Genomic DNA, 21,365 nt, shown 5'->3' with positions numbered 1-21,365 from the left:
CTTTGGGGGAGATACCCAGCAGGGGAATAGCTGGGTCAAATGGGACTCCCAGTCCTAGTTCTTTGGGGTGTCTCCATACTGATTTCCACAGTGATTGCACCAGTCTACACTCCCACCAGCAATGGAGCAGTGTTCCTCTTTCCCCACAGCCCTGCCAACATTTGTTATTGGTTGATTTCATGATAGCAGCCATCCTTTCTGGAGTGAGGTGGAATCTCAGCGTTTTTTTCATTTGTATCTCTTGAATGACCACTGATGTTGAACATTTTTTCATGTATTTATTTGCTATTTCTACTTCTTTGTCTGAGAAATATCTGTTCATTTCAGATGCCCATTTTCGAATTGGGTCTTTAAATTTGGGAGGTCTGATCTTTTTAAGATCTTTATAGATTTGAGATAGTAGACCTTTGTCTGAGGAAGAGCAGGTGAAGATTTTTTCCCACATTGTGGGTTGTCTCTTCACACTGTATGCACCATATTGTTGGATCTAGTTTCTTGATCCATTCTCCCAGTCTTTTTCTTTTAATTGGTGAGTTGAGACCATTTACTTTGATGGTTATAACTGAAATGTATTGGCTAATCCTTGTCATATTATTCTCCTGCTATTGGTTCCCCGTCTCTCCCTCTGTTTTATTGCTTTCCCAGCCTGGTGGCTTCTTTCTATTGGAGTCCTTGGCAATATGGCCTTTGTTATCTGTTTCTAAAGACAGTTTTGTGGGATATGTCAGTGTGGGTTGGAGTTGTTTTCTTTCAGGACCTGAAATATTTCACTCCAAGCTCTCTTTGACTTGAGGGTATTTGTTGAGAAGTCTGCTGTGATTCTAATGGGTTTTCTTTCTTTAACAGCTTTTAATATTCTGTTCTTGTTCTGAATTCCTGGGATCTTAATAATTATATGCCTTGGTATAGACTTATTTTGATCATGGCTAATTGGAGTTCTATATGCCTTACTTATTGTACATCAAATTACTTTTCTGTGTTTGGAATGTTTTGTGCCATTACTTCTTTGAACAGACACTTTATGGCATTTACCCTAGCTCCAACTTTCTCATTGACCCCAGTGAATCTTATAATGTTTTTCTTTGCATCTTCTTGCAGCTGTTCCATTGGCTTTTCATGGTCCCTTGACATTTTTAAGATATCTTTATTTTCACGGTCATTGACTGTAATCCTGTCTTCTAGATCAGAAATTCTGTCCTTACGTCATTCATACTATTGTATATACATTCAATGGAATTTTTAATCTTCTGGATGTCTGTGAAAAGAGATAGTTGAGGAAAGAGAGAAAGAAGATGAGTAAAACAAGATAAAAATAAAGGTAAGAACCTAAACAAAACAAACAAAAAAACCAGCAAAAAAGGAAACAAAACCAACAAAGAAAGAAAAATAAAATAAAAAATAATATTTCTCTGGAGTCCACAGCTCTGTGGTAAGTGTTCAAGGCAGACAGTATCCCAAAACTGTGCTGTGTACTTCTGCCAAGTCTGTAGTAGGGTTAATGGTGAGTACGAGTTTGATCTTGTGGGAGCTGAGGCTGGTCTTCAGCCAGCAGCTTCTTGGATGTCTCTCTCTGGTTCACCCAAGCCTCCTTACCCTCAGTTGCTGTGGTGCTTTCAGGCAGGGACATCCCAGGGCCACTTCCAGTCTCATGTAAAGTTGGCTTGTGTACAGTTGGCTCCACGTAGTCATTGGGCACTTCTTTATTATGTTACAAACTTGCCACGTGGTGTGGGGGAGTGTGTTGCTTGGATCCACTTCAATCTCTTCTCCAGCAGGTTAATTACTGTTGCTCAAGTTGCGTGCATGTGTGAGTCTTTCCCTCAAACCACTGGTTGGCACTCACTTCTTTCAGCTGCACTTTGGTCTCTAAATTTGGAGTGCACAACAAACAAAATTTTTTTTTTCAAAAAGGGCTAGCAGCCCTTCTGTCTGGGAGGGAGCAGAGTTCTGGTTGCTCAACTCTGTGTTTGTCAACAAAATCCACTGCCAGGCAGCAGTGTCCTTTGTGCAGAGGAAGGCTAAAGAGACAAGAGGCCTTCTTTCCCAAATCTATCCTGTGGCTTGAGTTAGCTGCACCTTTTTAGTCCATCAAGTCTCTTGGGGACTTCCCAGTATGGTGATTCTGGTTTGGTGCTCCCTGCACCACTGTGGGCTGATGTACTGTTTTATGAATTTCCATTACTATGTTTTATTTGATCTACTAGTCTTATTTCAATTTGGATTTGGCATTAGGATGTATGGCCCTCCCTTTCTTCTAATTAGTTGTATTTTTAGTTGATTTTTCTATGTCCAAAGTGAATTCTCCTCCTTTCAGCCATGCTGAATCTCTCCTAACATAATTCTAATAGCTCAAGACTGCATCCCTAGGACACCCTAATCTCCTTCAGTAAGTTTGCCTGAGGAAATAACACCTCAAGGCTGTCAAAAAATGTTTATAAAAACACTATTTCAAGGACCCTCAGCTAAATTAAGGGCTCCAATACTAGGGTGGCTAGCAAGCCTGCTCTAATGGAAAAAGAGAAGAAGCTAGATGTAGGTGTGGAGAGATGCCCTTTCACAGGATATACTTGGAGGGTAGCCTAATCCTTAATTGTCTGAACTATGAACAGATTTCCTCACACGGAACACTTATTTATCATGGCCACAAAAATGTTTTCATTGCCAACAGCTTGAAAATCAAACTTCCTCTCCCCCTGAAATATTTAATTAAAGATGCAGAAGCTGATCTAGAGTTAGCTATATTTAGGAAGGTAATAAAAAGTATTCATTTGTTTATATTCAGAGAGAGTTCTGATCCTGTTTCAGTAGGGAAAGGGAATAATTTTTCAGATTTCATATTTACTTAACTTAGTTATTTATTTCCTCTTTACTCCAGCCACATATATAAAATCTTTATATGCATAATTTATGCACATTATATTAGCTAGATTTATGAAATATTTTCCAACTGCTGATTGGATGCAGTTAACTATTTCAATAATATTGAGTGTGGGTTGGCCACAGCATGATGATTGTGAAAATCCACTATGAGGTGCTATTCATGCATTTTAAATTTCTGAATGGGCAAAACTTGGTTGTTAAAGGAAGAAATATATATCTACCGTATAAAATGTGTTTCAGTATTTGAAGGTCCCATTTACTTTACATTGGGACATATCTATTTTATCTGGGGGTAATGGTTTATGGGTCCTCATTTTACCAAGGTAATCTGTAACTATCAAATGCTTAATTTAATATTACCTATTGAATCAGAGCATCTATGACAATTAAGGTATATTTTATTATAATGTGTGTTAGGGCCATGTGAATTTAGTCAAGATTATAGTTGGTATGGTTAAAGTGAGAGATACTTATCTGTCTTATAATATATTGTAAGGATCACAGGAATTACATTGTTTATATTTATTAGGATCCCTGTCTGCAATTGTAATTTTAGCCTCACTGTTGATTAGTCATGGTTGCCAGTTGATGCATTTTCAGCAAATGTTAAAGTTGACTCAGAACGTATTATAGAAAAAGAAAAGCCAATTAGCAGCCTGTCACTTTTTTATAAATTATCTAATAATCTGGATTTCCAATTGGATAAAACTGTGTACCTGTGTTTCCATGGGCTTCTACTCCTCTTCCTTCCGCTCCTTCTCCTCCTATTTTCTCTTCTCTCTTTCTTCCCCTTTCCCTGTCCACTTTCTTCCTCTCTCTTTTCTTTCATCTCCATGTATTTTCCAGGGAAATAGAATCAATGGAAAAATATTTATTATAAGAAATTGTATCATACCAATCATCCATTTCCCCTTCATTTCCTGTCAGGGCAGTGTCTCTAGCCACTCTGAAACCCTAATTTACATGGGGTCCTCAAAACAAAACTTTGGCTAAGAAAAAACAGTAAATTTTTTTGGCAGCATTCAGTTGTTACAGGCATGCACTTGAGGGAGTCAGGTCATTCTTGAAATATTAGAAATGCTGTCAGTTTTTAAGACTTTACTGGTCAAAGTTGAGGCCTAGTTGAGAAGACAGTTCAGAGGAGTCCAGCTTGAGATTAGTCAAGGATGAAATTTTTTTAAACAAATAAACCAGGACAGATGATTTTGAAAATTATCATCCTCTCAAAATGGTAAAAAGCACACTTGAGGAATTATTTCAAAAAAGTATATAATAAAGAAAAAAGAGTGCAGTCAAAACCTTGAAAAGACCAATATGTCAGCATATTCAGTCATACTAAAAGCTCTTTCAAGAGATGAGCCGCAGCCAGATCAGAGGCCCTATGAGAAGCTCAAGAGTGTTGACTTACAATGATCTCTGCAGAAGTCAAAGATAAAGTATTACATAAAAATATTTGGTGGTGTACTTTTTGTCTAATATAGTCAATACCAATGAATATGTATGAAGTATATATATATATATATATATATATATATATATTTCCAGACATCCCCCGAAGCCTCATGTGGTCATAACACATTATTCAAAGGTGGCACTGGATCTAGAGTGTGTGATACTGGGACTAAGGGTGTGTGATTACTAAATGAGTCCACTGGTTGGTTTGGCATACTTCTGGACAGGATTAAGGCTTCCCCATCCAGGGTGCAAGCTCTCCCTACCTTAAGGTTGGATAGCCTCGATACAATATAAAGGACAAAAAGAGAGTCCCTGGTGGTCTCTGGTCATTTGTCACTTGTTGCTGGTCTCTTGCTTGCTTTGCTATCTTCTGCCCACCATGAACTACTTAGCCTCTGTGATGCCTGTCTACTATCCCACTCTGCCTTGGAGCCAGCCACTTATGGGCTGAAAACTCTACAAACTGTGAGCTCAATAAATCTTTTCTCTTTTAATTTTTAGAGTTGGGTATTTTGTCTCACCAATGGAAAAAAAGTATCTAAAACAATAAATATAATTTTGTACAGCAGACCCTTGACATACAAACTCAATTCATTCACAAGGGACTGGTTGTAACTCAAGTTACTTGTAAGTGAAGACTATTTTTCTCATAAGAAATAATGGAAATACCCATATTGAGTTCTGAACCACCCAAAGCACCCCTTAACCAACATTTTCATAATAGAAAAGGGTTTGTAATGTGCATAATTTACCAGAAACACCAATAATTTTCCAGTATATTCACCAAAAAGTTATACAATGTTCCTAGTTTACCAGAAAAAAACAATTTCATTCTATACTCACCATTCAAGTTGAGATCTTTGGCTTGCACGAAGGGATGATGGTTGTTTTTTGGAAAGAGAGTCCCTTTCCATAAGAACATTAGGAATCTGGCTCTCTGGTGTCCCTTCTCTCCTTGTGAGAGTCTGTAGCCCACTAGGACCTGATTCTGTCTCATTAGATCTCAACCTTTTCAGAACTAAAAACTGGTCCAAGGTTTTCTGTTTCTGTCTTTCCTTTAACATTGTTCTGTAGTATGATATGACATTGTCATTAAGCAAGTGAATGTAATAATTGGCCTTTTCTCTGTCTGGATGGATCTTCCCTACAAATGTTTGTAGCTCTGTCCATGTTTTCAGGATTTCCTTTATTTAAGAAGAACTTTGCTGCACTGATTGTTGATACTCCCCTCCTCTTCAGAAATCTCCTCAGCTGCCATTTGCTGCTGCTCAGCCAGAAGTTGCTGAAGTTCCTCTGTAGACAATTCCTCTGAGTATTTCTCCATCAGGTCCTCAAAATCACCACTGTCTACTGCAAGCCTATGGACTCTGCTTTAGTAACAATGTCATCAACCACAGGGTTAATTGAGGGTTCAGGATTCTCTACACAGCCTCCAAGGTCTCTTTCCTGTATAATTTTAGGGTATACTTTCTTCCAGGCAGATCTCAATGTCCTTTGAGAGACATTGACCCAGATTTCTCAATTAACCCTACACAGGAAAGACCAGGATTCAGGATGTAACTCAAGACTTTGGTCATAAGTTAAAACTAAAATTCCAGTTGTAACCCATATGTGAGGCTGGTAGTAACTCAAGGGTTTACTGTATTTGAGTTGATGGGGGTTACATGAAGTGTTTATTTAGATATAGTGATATGAGACTTTGGGGGATATTGAACTAAAATAAATGCATATGTATATAAAAGCATAGAAGTGATATGTTTGAGGATAGACTATGTTTAAGAGAATTCTATGACAGTCCTCAAGATCTCTAACTCTAATTTAGAATGTCTACAAAGTCCAGGCACTGTAAATATGCTAGATTTCACTTTTATGATTAGAATATGTAATAAGGCAGAGTTGGGTTTTTAGAAAAGAGATCATCCAGAGTAATCCTGACCTCATCAGGTAATCCTTTCAAAAAGAACTGGGCTCTTCCTCAAGTCATAGACATGTGTGGAACCACACAAAAGAGACTTTCCATTGCTGGGTTTGAATATAGAGGAAGTCAGAGAATGGCAGTTAGCCTCTAGGAGCTTACACCTTCACTCGCTTATAGCCAGGAAAGAGAAAGACCTCAATCCTACAACTGCAATGATCTGTATTCTACCAAGAACCTAGGTAAGCTTAGAAGTGAATTCTTCCTTAGAGCCTCAGATAAGATCACAGTTCTTGCCAATACCTTGGTTCCAGCCTACAAGACTCTGAGCTGAAAATACAGGTACATTGTGGATAAACTTGTCAACTAGTCAACTATGAGAGAAAAACGTGTATTGTTTTAAACTGCCAAATTTGTGATAATTTGATATACAGAAATAGGAATTTAACAATCTTGAAATCAATTCAGTGGACCATGAGTAACACTTCTTTTAAGTCAAATAAAATGGAATCGGATAGGATAGGACAGGACAGGAAATAGAACATTTCAGAGGGCATAGCTTTTGGCAAAGTTAAATACTGCTTCTGTCTTGCTTTCTTGTGTCTGAGACACAATACCCAACACCCACAATTTAAAGGAGGAAAGATTTATTTTGGTTCAGTTTGTAGAAGTTTCAGTCCATAGTTAGCTGGCTCCAAGGCATGGTGGCATGGCAGGGGGCATAGAAGAGACAAAACAGCTCATGGCATTGAAGTGGGAAGCAGAGAGCTCAAGGGACAAGTTGGAAATAGACAGACCCAGGCCACATCCTCAGTGACCCACCTATTCCAAACTGATCCCACCTCCTAAGAACAAGTCAGCTATGAGCTTCATAATCCAATCATTTTCCAAAAGACTCACCTATCAGCATAAAAGGCTTTGGGAGGACAATTTAGATAAAAATCATAGCAGCTTCATAATCTCTGTATGTGTAGGTCATGACTCACTATGTAAAATATATTTTTCACTGGGAAACATATACTGGCTCCACAGGACTCACAATGTTTCAGACTGCAGAGAGTTAATAATATTACATAGCAAGGAGTCTGCCTGGTATTGTACTCTTGTTTTGTAACCAAGTAACTACAGGAACTAAGCCTTAAACTAAATCTGTCCTTACTTCATTTTCTTTATTAAATAGGAATAGACATATTTGTCTTATCTATCAGAAACAACTATCATTAGGTTATAGTTTATGATGTATATGAAATTCCTTCAATCCTCCTCATTGTTAAATAAATATAGAGTATTATTACAGATAGATGGATAGATTCATAGATATATATGCACTAAGGTATATGGATTTGTGTTATATATACTGCAACAAATAGCCAAACATTTAGAAAAATCTAGGTAAAGGATATATATTTAATATTTTTTGTCTGTGTATTTCTTATATTTTAGCCACAATCTAAATTATATTTTTCAAATCTTGATTCCAATTCAATCTAGCATTTTATCTCATTTACATTAAAAGTTTGTTATTATTCTTCATCTCTAAAATTATGCTTTTGAAAATTAATTCATTTTAAAAGTCTAAAATTTTAATTTTAGGCTTTCCTTCACATCTGTGCATTACCTTGTACTTTTTCCCTGTCATATAATTTAGTTTTTATTGACTCTGAAAAGCTAGGTTTAATTACCCTGTTCTACACATGGGAAAAGAGAGGCTTAGCTGAGGAGATTGTGTGAAAAAGGAACCCTTCTACATTGTTGGTGAGAATGTAAACTAGTACATCCACTATGGCAATCAGTATGGATATTCCTTAAAAACTAAAACTAGAAATTCCAGGGCTGGGGATTTAGCTCAGTGGTTCCACCACCTGCCTCGCAAGCTCAAGGACCCGAGTTTGATCCCCAGTACCAAAATAAATAAATAAATAAAACTAGAAATTCCATTCAACCTAGATGTTCCACTTCTAGATACCTTCCTGACAGAGTTAAAGACATCATATTGCAATAATAGACATTTATAGCAGCATAACTTATAATAACTAAATCTTAGAAGTGCCCTATATTTCCATCAGTACATGAATGGATGAAGAAAATGTGCCATATATACACACAATGAAGTATTACTCTCCCATAAAGAAGGATAAACTTGAGTCATTTTTAGGAAAATGAAATGCATCTTGAGATCATAATGGTAAGTGAAATAAATCAGATACACATGTTTAACATGATTTATCTTATATAAACAATCTAAATATAAGTAAATTATAGAGCAAAATAAAAGATATAAGAAACAGCAAGATAGATCTTTTGCAAAAGGGAAGGAGACCAAGAGATGAAGGGGGAGGAAAGGGAGGAAAAGGAGATGAAAAAGAGAAATAATGTGTAATTTACATATACCAACTCCCTACAATGAATGTAATAAATATGTACTATAAACATGTACTAATAAAATAAAAGGAAAGGTAAAATGACTTGCTCATCACACTATTAGTGATAAACAGACCTTTGAATCTAAGATATTTGGCTCCTAGAGCTTGGTTATAAGAGTATGATTAAAAATTAGACTGCTTTAGATACAAACAGTATTGATAAACAAAAACAAAATGTTTACCAAAAAGGAAAGTAATAATTAAATTTAAAAGTATAAACATTTTCAATAAAGGCAATTTCACAACTCATTTTTCCCGTATGCTTTAAACTATAATCACTGATATTGAAGAATGTCTCCTTTGTTGTATTTATTTATTTGGTAAGCAACCTTACATTATGAAACTATTTTGAAATTTTAATGTGAGATGAACATTACTCCTTGCAAGTGTTTCATATTCATGTCACAATTAGTGACTTGTTGTATTTCTACATTATTGTATATTTAGAAGATTGTGGTTCTGAATAGATGATATGGGGAGAGAGATATATAGGCAAATTATGTGCTGTATAAATGTTTTTAAAACATTCAGTTGTAAGATGAATGAGTTTGAGAAACAGAAACACAATGTTAAATATAGTGACTGTAGTTAATAATACTGTATTTTACTCACATACTTGAAATTTTCTAAGACAGTAGATTTAAATGTTCTCATCCTTCCTAAAAATGGTAACTATGTAGAAGGGAGACTGTCATTAAACAAGAGGATGGGAATAGGGTGGGGTGTATGGAAGGGTAACAGAGATGCACATGATCAATATATATTGTATGCATTTCCTCTGTTACCCTGTATGTATGAAAATGTCACGATGAAACCCAATATTTTGTAAAATTAAAATGCACTAATAAAATATAAAATGTAGAAATCATCTATAAAAATTGGTTACATAATTAACTACTTTAACCATTTTCCAATAATTGCTAACAATATAAATGTCCATAAACAAAACTAAAAGTAATTATGGTATCTGTATATATTAGAGCTCTGTACAATGGTAACAGATACTCTACTGTATATGCACAAAGCATGGCTGAAGCTCACAAAAAAATGTTGAATGAAAGAAGCCAAATGCAAAAAGAATATGAACTTAATAAAGTTTAGAAATAAGCAAAATTGAGTGGTATTTTTAATATATTTATATATGAATTTATATACAAGTTTCATAAAATTATTCCTAATAGTCAAAAAATAAAAACAACTGAAATATCCATCAGATGAGTGGCTAGATAAAATGTGGTGAATCTATCTAATAAAATATAATTCAGTCATAAAACAAGGAAGTACTGAACATCTATGCTACAATATGAATGAACCTTGAAAAGCCAGGGCCCCCCCCAGAATCAAGTTATCTATAATTAATGTAACTCTATTCATATGTTATGTAATTTCTATCTCAATAATAATAAACAATGAGCCATAAGCAAAAAACTTCAACCTCTGCTTTTAGAAGTCAAGATAATTTATTTTTGGTTTATGGTTGTAGTGACAGGAAGAGGACATGAAGGAACTTTGAAATTCTTGTATAGTTCTATTTCCTCAGGGTAGTGGTTTCATAGGTGTATTCATTTTGTGAAAAGCCATGCACCTATAGCCTTATTATTTGGGACCTTTTGTAATTCATGTTGATTCAACAAAAATTATTAAAAGTAATAAATTTTTAAAACTAAAAAATGTCTTATCAAGTCAACTCTAATTAGATGGAAGCTCAAAAATTAAATAAAAAATGATAAAAATATGCAATGAGCTTCAAAACTAAAAATCTGTAGGTTGTTATCTGAATGCTTATTGAATTGAATAACACTAAACTTGAAAAGAATAATTAAATGTAAAAATGAATTAGTAACTTTAATGGCAAAAATTAAAGAAGCACATGTAGTTTAAGATATTTTAAATAATATTGCAGTAGAAATAGCTAAAAATGCCAACTATTAAGATTATCATGTACAATAATCAACACCGATCTGATAGGATTGTAGCACTTTATAGTCAGGACCTAAATCAGGCAAACATTTCTGTCCACTTTTTACTGCCTTCATAACTTCCAAAAGCCAACAAAGGAAAGAAATGGAATCCATGAAACAGATTCCAATAGATATCCAGGATATTAAAAATTCTATTGAAAGTATATGCAATTGTCTGAACCAAGGTGAGGACAGAATATCGGATACAGAAGACAAGATTGCAGTCTAACCACAAGAACATGACAAGAAAAATTCTTAAAATAGCAAGAGACCATGAAAAACCATTCCAACAGCTACATGATGATCCAAAGAAGCAGAACACAAGATTGATTGGAGTCAATGAGAAACCTTCAAACAATCCAAATGCCATAAAAAAAACCTATTCACATGAATAATGACAGAAAACTTCCCAAAAGCCAGATACTATTGGAGACAATGAGCAATGTTGCAATGATGTCTATTACATGGATTTTTATTGCTAACTATAATTGGACAATACTGGACACATTTCAAAAATGTCACTATGCTTTAATTCAATCTTTTCAATGGACAATACTTTGATAAGGCCAAAACATTTGGCTAATAGAGCAAACTTAAATGTTTATTTAAATCTTATTCCATTTAAATTTTAAATTCCATTTTTGGAAGGAATCTTCAATTATTTTTGTAAATACAGGTAGCATTTTACATTTAAGGAATTTTTGCATCAACAGAGCCTATGGTGAAGGTTAATAAGAATCACTTTGCAAAGAAAGTTCTATTTAGTGTGTTTTAAAATATTCAATAATTTTGGTCCAAAGATTTAGCAGTAAAAAGACTATCCAATGCCGACTTTAAAAAGCAAACATAACAGAAGTTAGTCAATTTTTTATGGTCTCATTTAAAGACCCAGTGGTATAGGCAGTTTTCTAAAATTTAACTATTATGTGCTGAATAATATATAAGATTGGATTTATCATGAAAATGATAAATACAAATTCTGATTTAATCATAGAAATGAAATTTTTCTGAATGAACATATCATTCATTCTTTTCCATAATTCCTTCCTGTTATCTACATACTATAGTTAGCCTATTTTTCCCTTTTACAAAGTAACTAAATTTCTAAAGTTATAATTAAAAACACTTATTTTAACAATATTCTCAAGTCCTATTGCTAAACACAAATAACAGTGACATAATTGATTGGCAAAGTGAGTGTCTGCATTAAAAAAAGAGAAAAATAATTTTCACTTACAACATTTTGAAAAATGAGGCAAAGTAACAAATATTGGCTTCTTTTTTCTATCAGTACATCATGACACCTGATGCAATTTTTGTTGATATTATTAGTAAAAATAAATTAATAATTAGCTCAATAAAGCACAAGAACATAAGGTGATTTTAAGGAAAAAGTTATTGCAATTCCTTGAAAAGGACACGTTAAGCTTAGCATTAACTAACTAATGTCAACACTATTCACTCTGTTTGGCAGTACACTTTTTAAATTGGACTTAGCCTGAAATAAACTGCTGCACTATTCACTGAGTCATTGCCTGTGGAATTTCCACTTCAGCTCATTTTGACTGATTACCCCACAAAAGGACATGTGACAAGCTTCCTTCTTCTTCATGTAAGATAATAGTTTCACACTATAATCATATCTCTCCATTGTTTGTGTAAACAGGGAAGGAAAATAGATCCTGATAAAAGTTAATCATTTCCTGCCTTTATTCAAAGTAGGAATGCCTGAGAGTTAAAATACTTTTGTTTTATGCAATCACTTGTGATTGTTTTGGACCTTGGAAACCTAGTGTTACCATTAATGAGAGTCATATTTTGTTATAGTGTATTTTGTTTCCATTTCCAAATGTGTTAATTTACTAATATTTTATTCAGGATCTGAAATGCTTGATGACTACCTCATCCTTCATCAAAGATTGGTGAAATCACAGGAGTTTCCTGAGAGTCCTAAATTCCAGTTCTCAGTACCAAATGTCATATGGAATTGATACACCTTTTTTGTCATTCAGTATACCTACATAATTAAAGTCTGTGGATTTTGCCAGGAAATTAAAATTTGCTTTTGTGTCTGAGGAAAGAATATTTATACAGAAAAATACTGGCTTAATATCATTTACTTGTATGTTAATGATTTTCATTTTAAAAATAAAATATTTGTCTTACACAGTTTCCAAAAATCACTTCATAACATGAATAACATGTAACAGTGGTATGTATAATAAATTAAAGCATAATTTACTATTTATTTACAAAAGTAATTTTGCTGTAAATAGTAAAAGTTACTGTTCTCAATTGGGTTTAAATTTTCATTTATGGCAGTTTATCTTAATTGCCATATCCTACCTTAAATTTTAGGTTCTTAGAACTTTTTGAAGTAGCATTTCATAATCTGTGCATTGAATTTTCCCTCATTGCAATTTCAAGTCCATACTGTGAAAAAACTATTGTTAGCTAGTGCTATTTTAATATATAAATATTTAGACTGATTATGTATTCTTTTTCATTGCTTATTGATATTTGGTACCTATCTAGATAATGTGTAGGAAAAGGCAGAATTTGTCAGATATATGCTCAAAATATTTCTTTGAATGAATTAAATGTACTTTTGTGTTATACTTTATAATGCCTCACATTCAGTAATTATCAGCTGCTTAATGAGCTGGTGAAGAGGCATAAAAAAGATATTTCTAAAAAGATTCACACTGTATTAGTCCTCTTAAGACTCATTCTGCTTTTTTTTAATATACTTAAGATATTTCCTGTATGCAGAGTGAACGTTAATGTGTTTTGCACTTCATAAATATCAGTAGAAAACTAGAATAAGATAAATGGTTCTGTCCACAATACAGGATGGCAAACTTGTCATTAAACAAAATGTAATCACTGTTATTAATGCTACTTTACTCTTTCCTCATTTGCAGTCCATTCTCTTTGAGTTATAACCATTAGTAGTAATAGTAAATATAAAATGGAGCAAATACTTTGAGACATGTAGAAAACAGAGAATGTCATTGGTGTGACTGAGCTCCTACATCAATACTTGACCTACAAATGACCTACACTTATTACCAAATGACAGAGATTTTAAAAGCCCCAAGGATCACATCTAAATTGGACAATCCTACCTCTGTATCTTCCAATCTGAGAAAAAAACCAAGTAAATATAAAAGTTTATAATGAGGAACTGTTGAAAATAATGACTAAGTAACATCTTTTAAATTATGAACAATAGGTGTTTTATATTATTAAGCACCATGTTAAATATATGTAGAAAGGAAGAAAACAGTAGTAAGAAAGAAAAGGTAGCCAGAAGCTCATTTTGGTGCAGAGTAGTCCAGAGTATCCAATGTAGAAGGTTGAAAAGGATCTGTAAATACTCCAAGAGAATAAAAGTGTCAGTATTAAATGTGAACATATGAGAGAACCAAGAAAGATGAAGTGGTCTTGCTGCCTAATAGTGTATACCTTGGATATATAACTTATACATATATATGTATGTATGTAATCTCCAAGGTTATCTGAACAATAATCATGACTTATTACTTCCCAATGAATTAAATATGATCTAAACTAATCATTTCCATGAATATACTTGAAAAAGTTTTATCTTTCTTATCTGCAAGAAATCCTTAGTCATTTATCTTTTTTTCTCTTTATGATGGCATCCTATATACTCAATAAATCACCAAGTTTAATGTTTCAATTTTGAAACATCTATATCTGTCCCTTCCTGCCACCATTCTAGTCCAAGCCTTCATCACAGCACCCTAGAATTATTACAACAGACTCCTGATTTTCCCATCACATCCCCCTCAAATCTACATTTCATTTATCCACATTAATCTTCATATATATATATTCAAATTTTGATTTGTCTTCTCAAATAACATCACTGGCTGTTAAACATATGTAAAATAAAGTCCTGCCTGTTCTGACTTGTCTTCATAGTCTTCCAGAATTTGGTTTCATATAATAGACTAACCCCCTAATATCTACCAGCCACTAAACATGATCTTTCCATTTGAGTTGTTGTCTTTCCCAGTGGTGTGCAAGCAATTCCATTAGAATTCTTTCTTGTGCTGTTCTTCCTGGTTAGAACTCACCAACACTCTTCTCTACATAACTAAATCTCCTATGCCTCCTCTTCCTCCAGGCCATTCATTTGATGTTAATATGTTTGATGATATTTATTTGTTAAATGTTTATTATGTCAATTGCTATGTCCTCTCTAACATTAAGATATGGCTCATATTTTATTTTTCTTACTCTAGTATGTTACCTTGCATTCCATGTACAGTCTGTACAATAACTTGAAATTTACAATAGGGTCCCTACTTTCAAAATTATTACTAAAGGCTCCATCAATTTACACTTGAAAAATATATAAAATTTATTTGAGTGCTTTGTATTTATACTAGTTTGTACTTAGACATGTTCTTTAAACCAACAAGGCATAATTTGCTTTAAAAGGTTTCTAAGCAAACTTTTTTTTTCAAAAGCAATACATACATACATTTTAGTTCACCTTTACATTTCAATAATCACATATTTTGAGTGACCTGCATTTTATATTGGATTTTAAATATTACAAAATCACCAATGGATCTGTTTGATACAAAAATTATTGAAGGATTATGAATATTGCCAAGCAGAGAATAAAATCATTTCTTAATTTGGAATCAAGGAATAATCTAAACACCCTGTTATAGTAAAGGTCTCTTTTTCATTGTTCCTGGAGAATATGGAGCATTTCATCCAGAAAAATGATCCTCATATTCTCGAACTTCCACTTCTGCTACTCAAGGCTTCCAATTATGTAACACTATAATGAGTTAAGTGGTAAAACGTCAAGATTAACATATTTTAACTCATAATAAATATGCTTAATAGTGCCCTGGAATCAAACCTTCCTGAAAGATATTTTGTTATGTTTTCAATTGGAAAAAAATTAATAAATCAAAGACTGAAGAGGAACAAAAGCCAAATGAGAAAATTAAATCATGTGTCATTGCACTAAAAAACTGGCAAATTTATGCCAACACCAACAGAAATGTAACCATTATATTTGTAGCCATACTTTTGACTATAATTACGTGTCATTTTCACCATCATGCTAGGAAAATGGTACTGAAAGAGAAACCTTAAAGATAATTACAAGATGTTTATCTTCAAAAAAAGTAAAATTTACCCTTTGAAATTTCCATACACTGTGGCAAAAGTAAAACTTATGACAGTTTTTAATGGGGGGGGGATTGATCTGAGGGATTAAAGAAACAAAATAAAAGATTTTTAAATACTATTACAGTTATATATTGTAATTGAGGCCTATGACCTCTATGTTCACCTCAGTCTTTGAGCTCCTGTGCATAGGAAAAGAAGAACAATCTTAAGAGATGTTAATTATTTTAACTAATGACAACACATATCTAAAACAGTTTCAAATCTTTCCAAAGTGCTGAGGGAAAACTGTTAAATTGCTTGGACACGACAAAATTCCCATTATTTCTATGAATTATAAGTTTATGTATAGATCTTTGCTTTTCACTGCAAAAGTACAACCAACTGGAAAACATAAAGACATTTCAAAGTGGATTATTATGAAGTGTACTGTCAAAGTACTGTGATAATTGTCCTCAAGTATCTACATGCAAACAGTACTTGGTTTGTTTTAAAAAACTAATAGGTTTTGTTAGCCGAATTACATGGGGAAAATTTTAGAAAAGTAAAAGTACTTCTCTCTAAAACCTTGCATAAAATAATACATTACCATCTGATTCATATATTGTCATCTGAATCAAGAAAATATTTCTCACTGTACAGAGACTTGCCATAAATACTGTGACTGAAAAATGGACTGAGAACAGAATGACTGAAACATGGTGACCATAAAAACGATCTAATTAAAAATAAATAAATAGAAAAAAAAGAAAGAGAAAGGAGAAAGGAAAGGAGATGTACATACAAGGGAAGAGGGTAGAGAAGAAGCAGAGCAGGCAGACAGTAACAGATATAAATTAAGGTGGAACAGAGCAACAGGTTATAAACAAAATGATCACAAAATTCTTAAGACTGGAATACATGATGGAGAAATATTTCCTCCTTGATTTAAGTGCTATCTGAGAGAAAATTAAGAAAGAAGGAATTAATAGTTACTAAGTGAAACTCATTTGTAGTATGACGTAAGTAAATTTTAATATCAGTTGTATTGATATAACCACATCACGGGACTGTGATGATCAAATATAATGGGTAAGAAAATTCCATATAAAATATAAAATGCTATGCTTATGCAAGATAGATCATATCTAGCCAAAAGGGAGACAAAACATCTCATTTCAGAGAGGCCAGCAATAAGCTCTCCAGAACAGGGGAGAGAAAATTTCCTTCTGGTCTATTCCCAGATTTTCATGGAACAGTAGCATCTATAGGAAAGCCAACAGCTACCTTTGAACAGAGAGAAAGACACTAGCAAATTGGAATAATGGACAGGTGGTAATGTCACATAAGAATTATATAGAGAAAAATCCTAAGAAATCCATGGAAGAAATAACTCCATTCCTTTCTTCTTAACCCGTACAAATCTATATTGCCTGCACAAGTGTGATAAGAAATTATACTAATTTCTCCCCTTTGAAGAGGGAACTAGGAAAGGAAAATTAATGATTTGCTGAAACATGCCAAAACAGAAAGTATTTTCCCTTCACTACACACTATTATAGAAAAAGTCATATATATATGAAAGCTAGGGAATTACAGATCTAAAAGACTAAACACTTCTTTAAAACCATTTATTGAATACCATAAAGGCAATATTCTAGTCTGGATTTGAATCATAACAAAACTCCAGGATGTTCCAGAAAAACAATACATCCTCCAATAAAAAAAAAGGGAGGTTAGAATGAAACAAAAATGTTTTTACTTTTTTTGAAGTCTATTAATACATTTTACAAATATTTGGTCACTGTGCAAAACATTGATTAAATTTTTAAAGTGAAACACCACCTCCTCCATCTCTGATCTTTTAATGTTCAAAGTGATCAAAGGACTTTTCATTACATGAGAAGCTTATGCAATGACTAATCATTGAAAAACTACTCCTGTTTTTCCAGAAACACAAAAATATCCTGAAAATATAGAGCAGAAAAGACCTTAGAAACAATCTATTCAAACTACTTCATTTTATACATAAAGAAATTAAGGCTCAGACAGGTTAATTGACTTGTTCAGGGTCACAGAACGTGCCATTTCCAGACTCAAGATCAGAATTTAAATCTCCAAACTTGTAGTCCAGGGATGTGTTCTTTTGCAAACCAGTAGGAAGTGACTGCGTTTAAGCATTCAGTACCGAGTACCCTCAAAATTGAGTGAAAGAAAAATAAGCCACATATAATAAATAACAAATAAGAGTTGGTTCATACCAAAAATGACCTGCCGGTCACTGTGATAAGATCTGTTTCTTTCTGAGAACCATGGTTTCTTGCTGGATTGGAGAAACCAAACTGGGTTTCTTCCTCCTGTCCAAAGAAGTCAGAGTCGGGGTGTACATTCCAATCCGCTTTGGTTGGTGTCAGTAGTTCTGAGACACTGTTTTCACAAAGGGTACTCGAAGGAGTCAGAGCTTCTGTGTCCACTGTTAGCTTATTGCTGGGTGTCAAAGCCTGGGGCTGGGGCTCTGGACTGGAGTTTTTCATAGCCAAAGAGCCTAGAGATCTCAATGGCCCCACACTTACACTGGAGACATCATCCATATCTAAGGGGCCCTGCTGAAGGCCAGCGGCTGTTGTTCCAAAAAAGAGAGAGGTATCCAGACTTTGAGGAAGGTCACTGGTGGCCATCAAGGCCCGAGGGTCCACAGCCTGCCCTAAGGGGTTACTATTACTGGCTGGGAGGTTCCCTGCCAGAGTTGAGCTCACCGAAGCGACATCAATAGTCAAGATTCCAGAATTCACCAATGCCGTGTCCAGCACTGCAGCAGAACTGTTGCCAGGCACGTCGGAGAAGGGCGACACAATCTCTGCCTCACTGAGATCGTTCTGTCCCTGGCTGGTAAGTTCACTGCTGGGCGTAAGGGAATTTGCAGCTTCTAGTTGAGCTAATAGATCATGGCCCAGGTTGTGCCTTTTAGCCATGTGGGTCTTCATGCTGTGCTTGGATGTGAAGAGTTTATTGCAGGTGGAGACAGGGCAACGGCTTTTCCAAGTGTCCACATCCTGCAGGTGTTTCTTGGAGTGAATGTAGAGACTACTTCGAGCGGAGAACCTGGCACAGCAGCCTTCCACGGGACACACAAAAGGTTTTGTGCCCAGGTGGGTTATGCTGTGGCCTTTCAGATGTTCAGCCCTCGTGAAAGATTTCCCACAGCCTTCTACAGGGCACGTGAACCTCCGGTCATCCTCGTGCTTCCTTTTGTGCCTTAAGAGTTTAGACATGCTGGTGAAGTTCCAGCCACAGCCGTCAAAGTCACACAGGAAAGGTCTCTCACCCGTGTGGCTCCGCAGGTGAATTTTCAGCCTACAGGCCTTGTCATACTGTTTGCTGCAGCCAGGGAAAGAGCAGGCAAAGAGTTCCTGTTCCCTGAAATGGGCGCGGTTATGGGAAAACAGGGCACTCACTGTGATAAATGTCTTTTTGCAGCCGGAAAACGCACACTGGTAGGGTCTCTCTGGCTCGAAGTGGCTGCGCTGGTGGGCACTGAGCTTGGCCTGCGTGGGGAAGCTCTCCTCACACACCTCGCATTTGAAGGAGTTCTCCTGCTCGTGGCCCTTCATGTGCGCCTTGAGGTTGTACACGGTGGTGAAGCTCTTGCCACAGCCTTCCACTGGGCAGCTGAATGGCCGCAGTTTGTCGTGAGACTGCAGGTGTCTCTTGAGCTTGTAAGATGTCGTGAAGGTCCAGCCGCAGCCGCCCAGGGGGCACTTGAAGGGCCGCTGGCCTTGGCTGCTGCTGTGAGTCAGCAGGTGCACCTTCAGCTGGTGCTTCTTAGTGAAGGTTTGTCCGCACTGCGCCTCAGGGCACAGGTACAACACCACGCCTGGGCCAGGGCACAGCGGCCCACCGGGGCCCTGGGCCGAGGCCCGGCCCTCAGCCTCCTCCTCCGGCGCAGGGGCTGGCGCAGGTTCCGCTGGCTCCGCCAGCAGGAGGTCGGGCGGCAGCTCAGGGCAGTCACCCAGCTGTGCCAGGTGCGGGAATCCGGCTGGCGGGGCGATTAGACCCCCAGCCTGATGGAAAGGCGCGACCCCTGGCTCCCAGACCGGCAGCGGGGGCGTGGTCAGGGTGAGGACGCCGTTCTCAAAGCGTAGGAGCAGATCCTGGTTGTGGACAGTGATGGTGCCTGAGAAGGCCGCGGCGGGGCCTGGGCCCGGGCCCGGGGCGGGGACTGGGGCCGGGACTGGGACCGCGGATGGGCAGTGGGGGCTCAGCGCAGGGCGGCCCGCGGGCTTCAGGCTGCTCTCTTCCCCCTGGGGTCCCAGGCCTGCCTCGGTCTCCTCCCTCCACACGGGCCCTTCGTCCCGACCGGTGACCCCAGTCTCCACGTCGCCACCCACCGGGTCAAGCAGCACTAGGAAGAAGTCGTCGCCGCCGCCGCCGCCGCCGCTCGGGTGATCCGGCCTCAGCGCCAACGGGCTTGGGCCCAGGCCCCGTGAGGCCCTGAGGGCCTCCTCGCTCCGCGGCCCGGGCCCGCCATCTTGGGCCCCCCGGAGCAGTAGGAGGTGGCGTGCCGGGGCCTGACCGGCTGGCGGGTCAGGGCCTCGGTGGACCCCACCGCCGCCCGCGGGGCAACGGCCGCCGCCGCCCTGTGGTGTCCGGCGAGCCGGGAGTAGCCTCGGGATTTCCATCTCTGTACCGGCGAGGCTTGGCTGGAACCAGAGCCGCGGCGGAGGCGCGACCCCGCCCCCTGCCGCGGGCCCGAACTCGTTCCTGAAAGGAAAAAAAAAAAAAAAAAAGTGCAATGCGCAGAAACTGGCCCTATCAGATATTAAAACGTATTTAACGCCACAGTGATTTAAATATTCTGGTGCCGGGTCTCTGGAACAGAAGAGAAAGCCCAGAGGCAAACCCTGATGTACATAAATTAGTCCACAGTTTATGATCAAGGAGGTCTTCTTTGGTAATGGGGAAATGACAGCACATTCGGGAATGGTGCAAGAGTACCTAGTTATCTATCCGATAAAAGCAACTTAAATCCGTACTTCACTGTATATACCAAAATAGACATATCCTAACCTTTCCCGGTTGCTTAGTGCTATTTGTGTGTTAAAATTATTTACTGTTTGACTGGCTGGCTGGATTGATGGATGAGAGAAATTTCAGAGAGAATGAACCGTCTTATATGTTACCATTAAACACCAGTAGAATTCCTGTGGCAACTGCTCCTCCTCCAACAACTTCTATGCTCAGAATTATCTTGAGCAAGGTCCTGGGGAAAAAAATTTCAGCACAATGAAGCTTTTTGTCCTCCGGATGCAGATTAGAATAAGAGATGGGGCCAAAACACATTAGCACTGTTCAGCCTAGAAGTGCTACACCTGGAGGATGAAACAATTTATACTGAAATCTGGAAAACCCAACCTGCTCCTGGATTGTCCCTGTACAGTGCTCAACCTAAACCAACTCTACCCTTCCATCACTTACTACACCATGATAAATTTCATGCCCAATCTCGCAGCACGATGAAGACATTCTTCAGTTTATTGTAGATTGTGCAGCACGACTGCAATGGACTCTCTC

General features: G+C 37.0%; 1 protein-coding gene across 1 annotated transcript; it reads right to left on the bottom strand.

Annotated features, from left to right (window-relative positions):
* Positions 1-1,105: 1,105 nt before the first annotated feature.
* On the bottom strand, positions 1,106-20,919 carry LOC101708325 (zinc finger X-linked protein ZXDB-like). The gene has a single exon (XM_087208135.1). It carries the CDS (start codon positions 20,471-20,473, stop codon positions 18,050-18,052), a length of 2,424 nt encoding a protein of 807 aa, XP_087064261.1. The 5' UTR covers positions 20,474-20,919; the 3' UTR covers positions 1,106-18,049.
* Positions 20,920-21,365: the final 446 nt, after the last annotated feature.

This window comes from Heterocephalus glaber, unplaced genomic scaffold (genome assembly GCF_053883595.1).
Source record: "Heterocephalus glaber isolate CG9 unplaced genomic scaffold, H.glaber_assembly_v1.0 deba00000936, whole genome shotgun sequence".
In the NCBI taxonomy this organism is placed as follows: Eukaryota; Metazoa; Chordata; class Mammalia; order Rodentia; family Bathyergidae; genus Heterocephalus; species Heterocephalus glaber.
The sequence above is the reverse complement of the archived record's forward strand: the minus strand, read 5'-3'. Positions and strand labels throughout refer to the sequence as shown.

What these genes read in the sequence shown, in the direction of transcription:
- LOC101708325 (XM_087208135.1), bottom strand. Translation starts at nt 20,473, where the DNA reads ATGGAAATCCCGAGGCTACTCCCGGCTCGCCGGACACCACAGGGCGGC.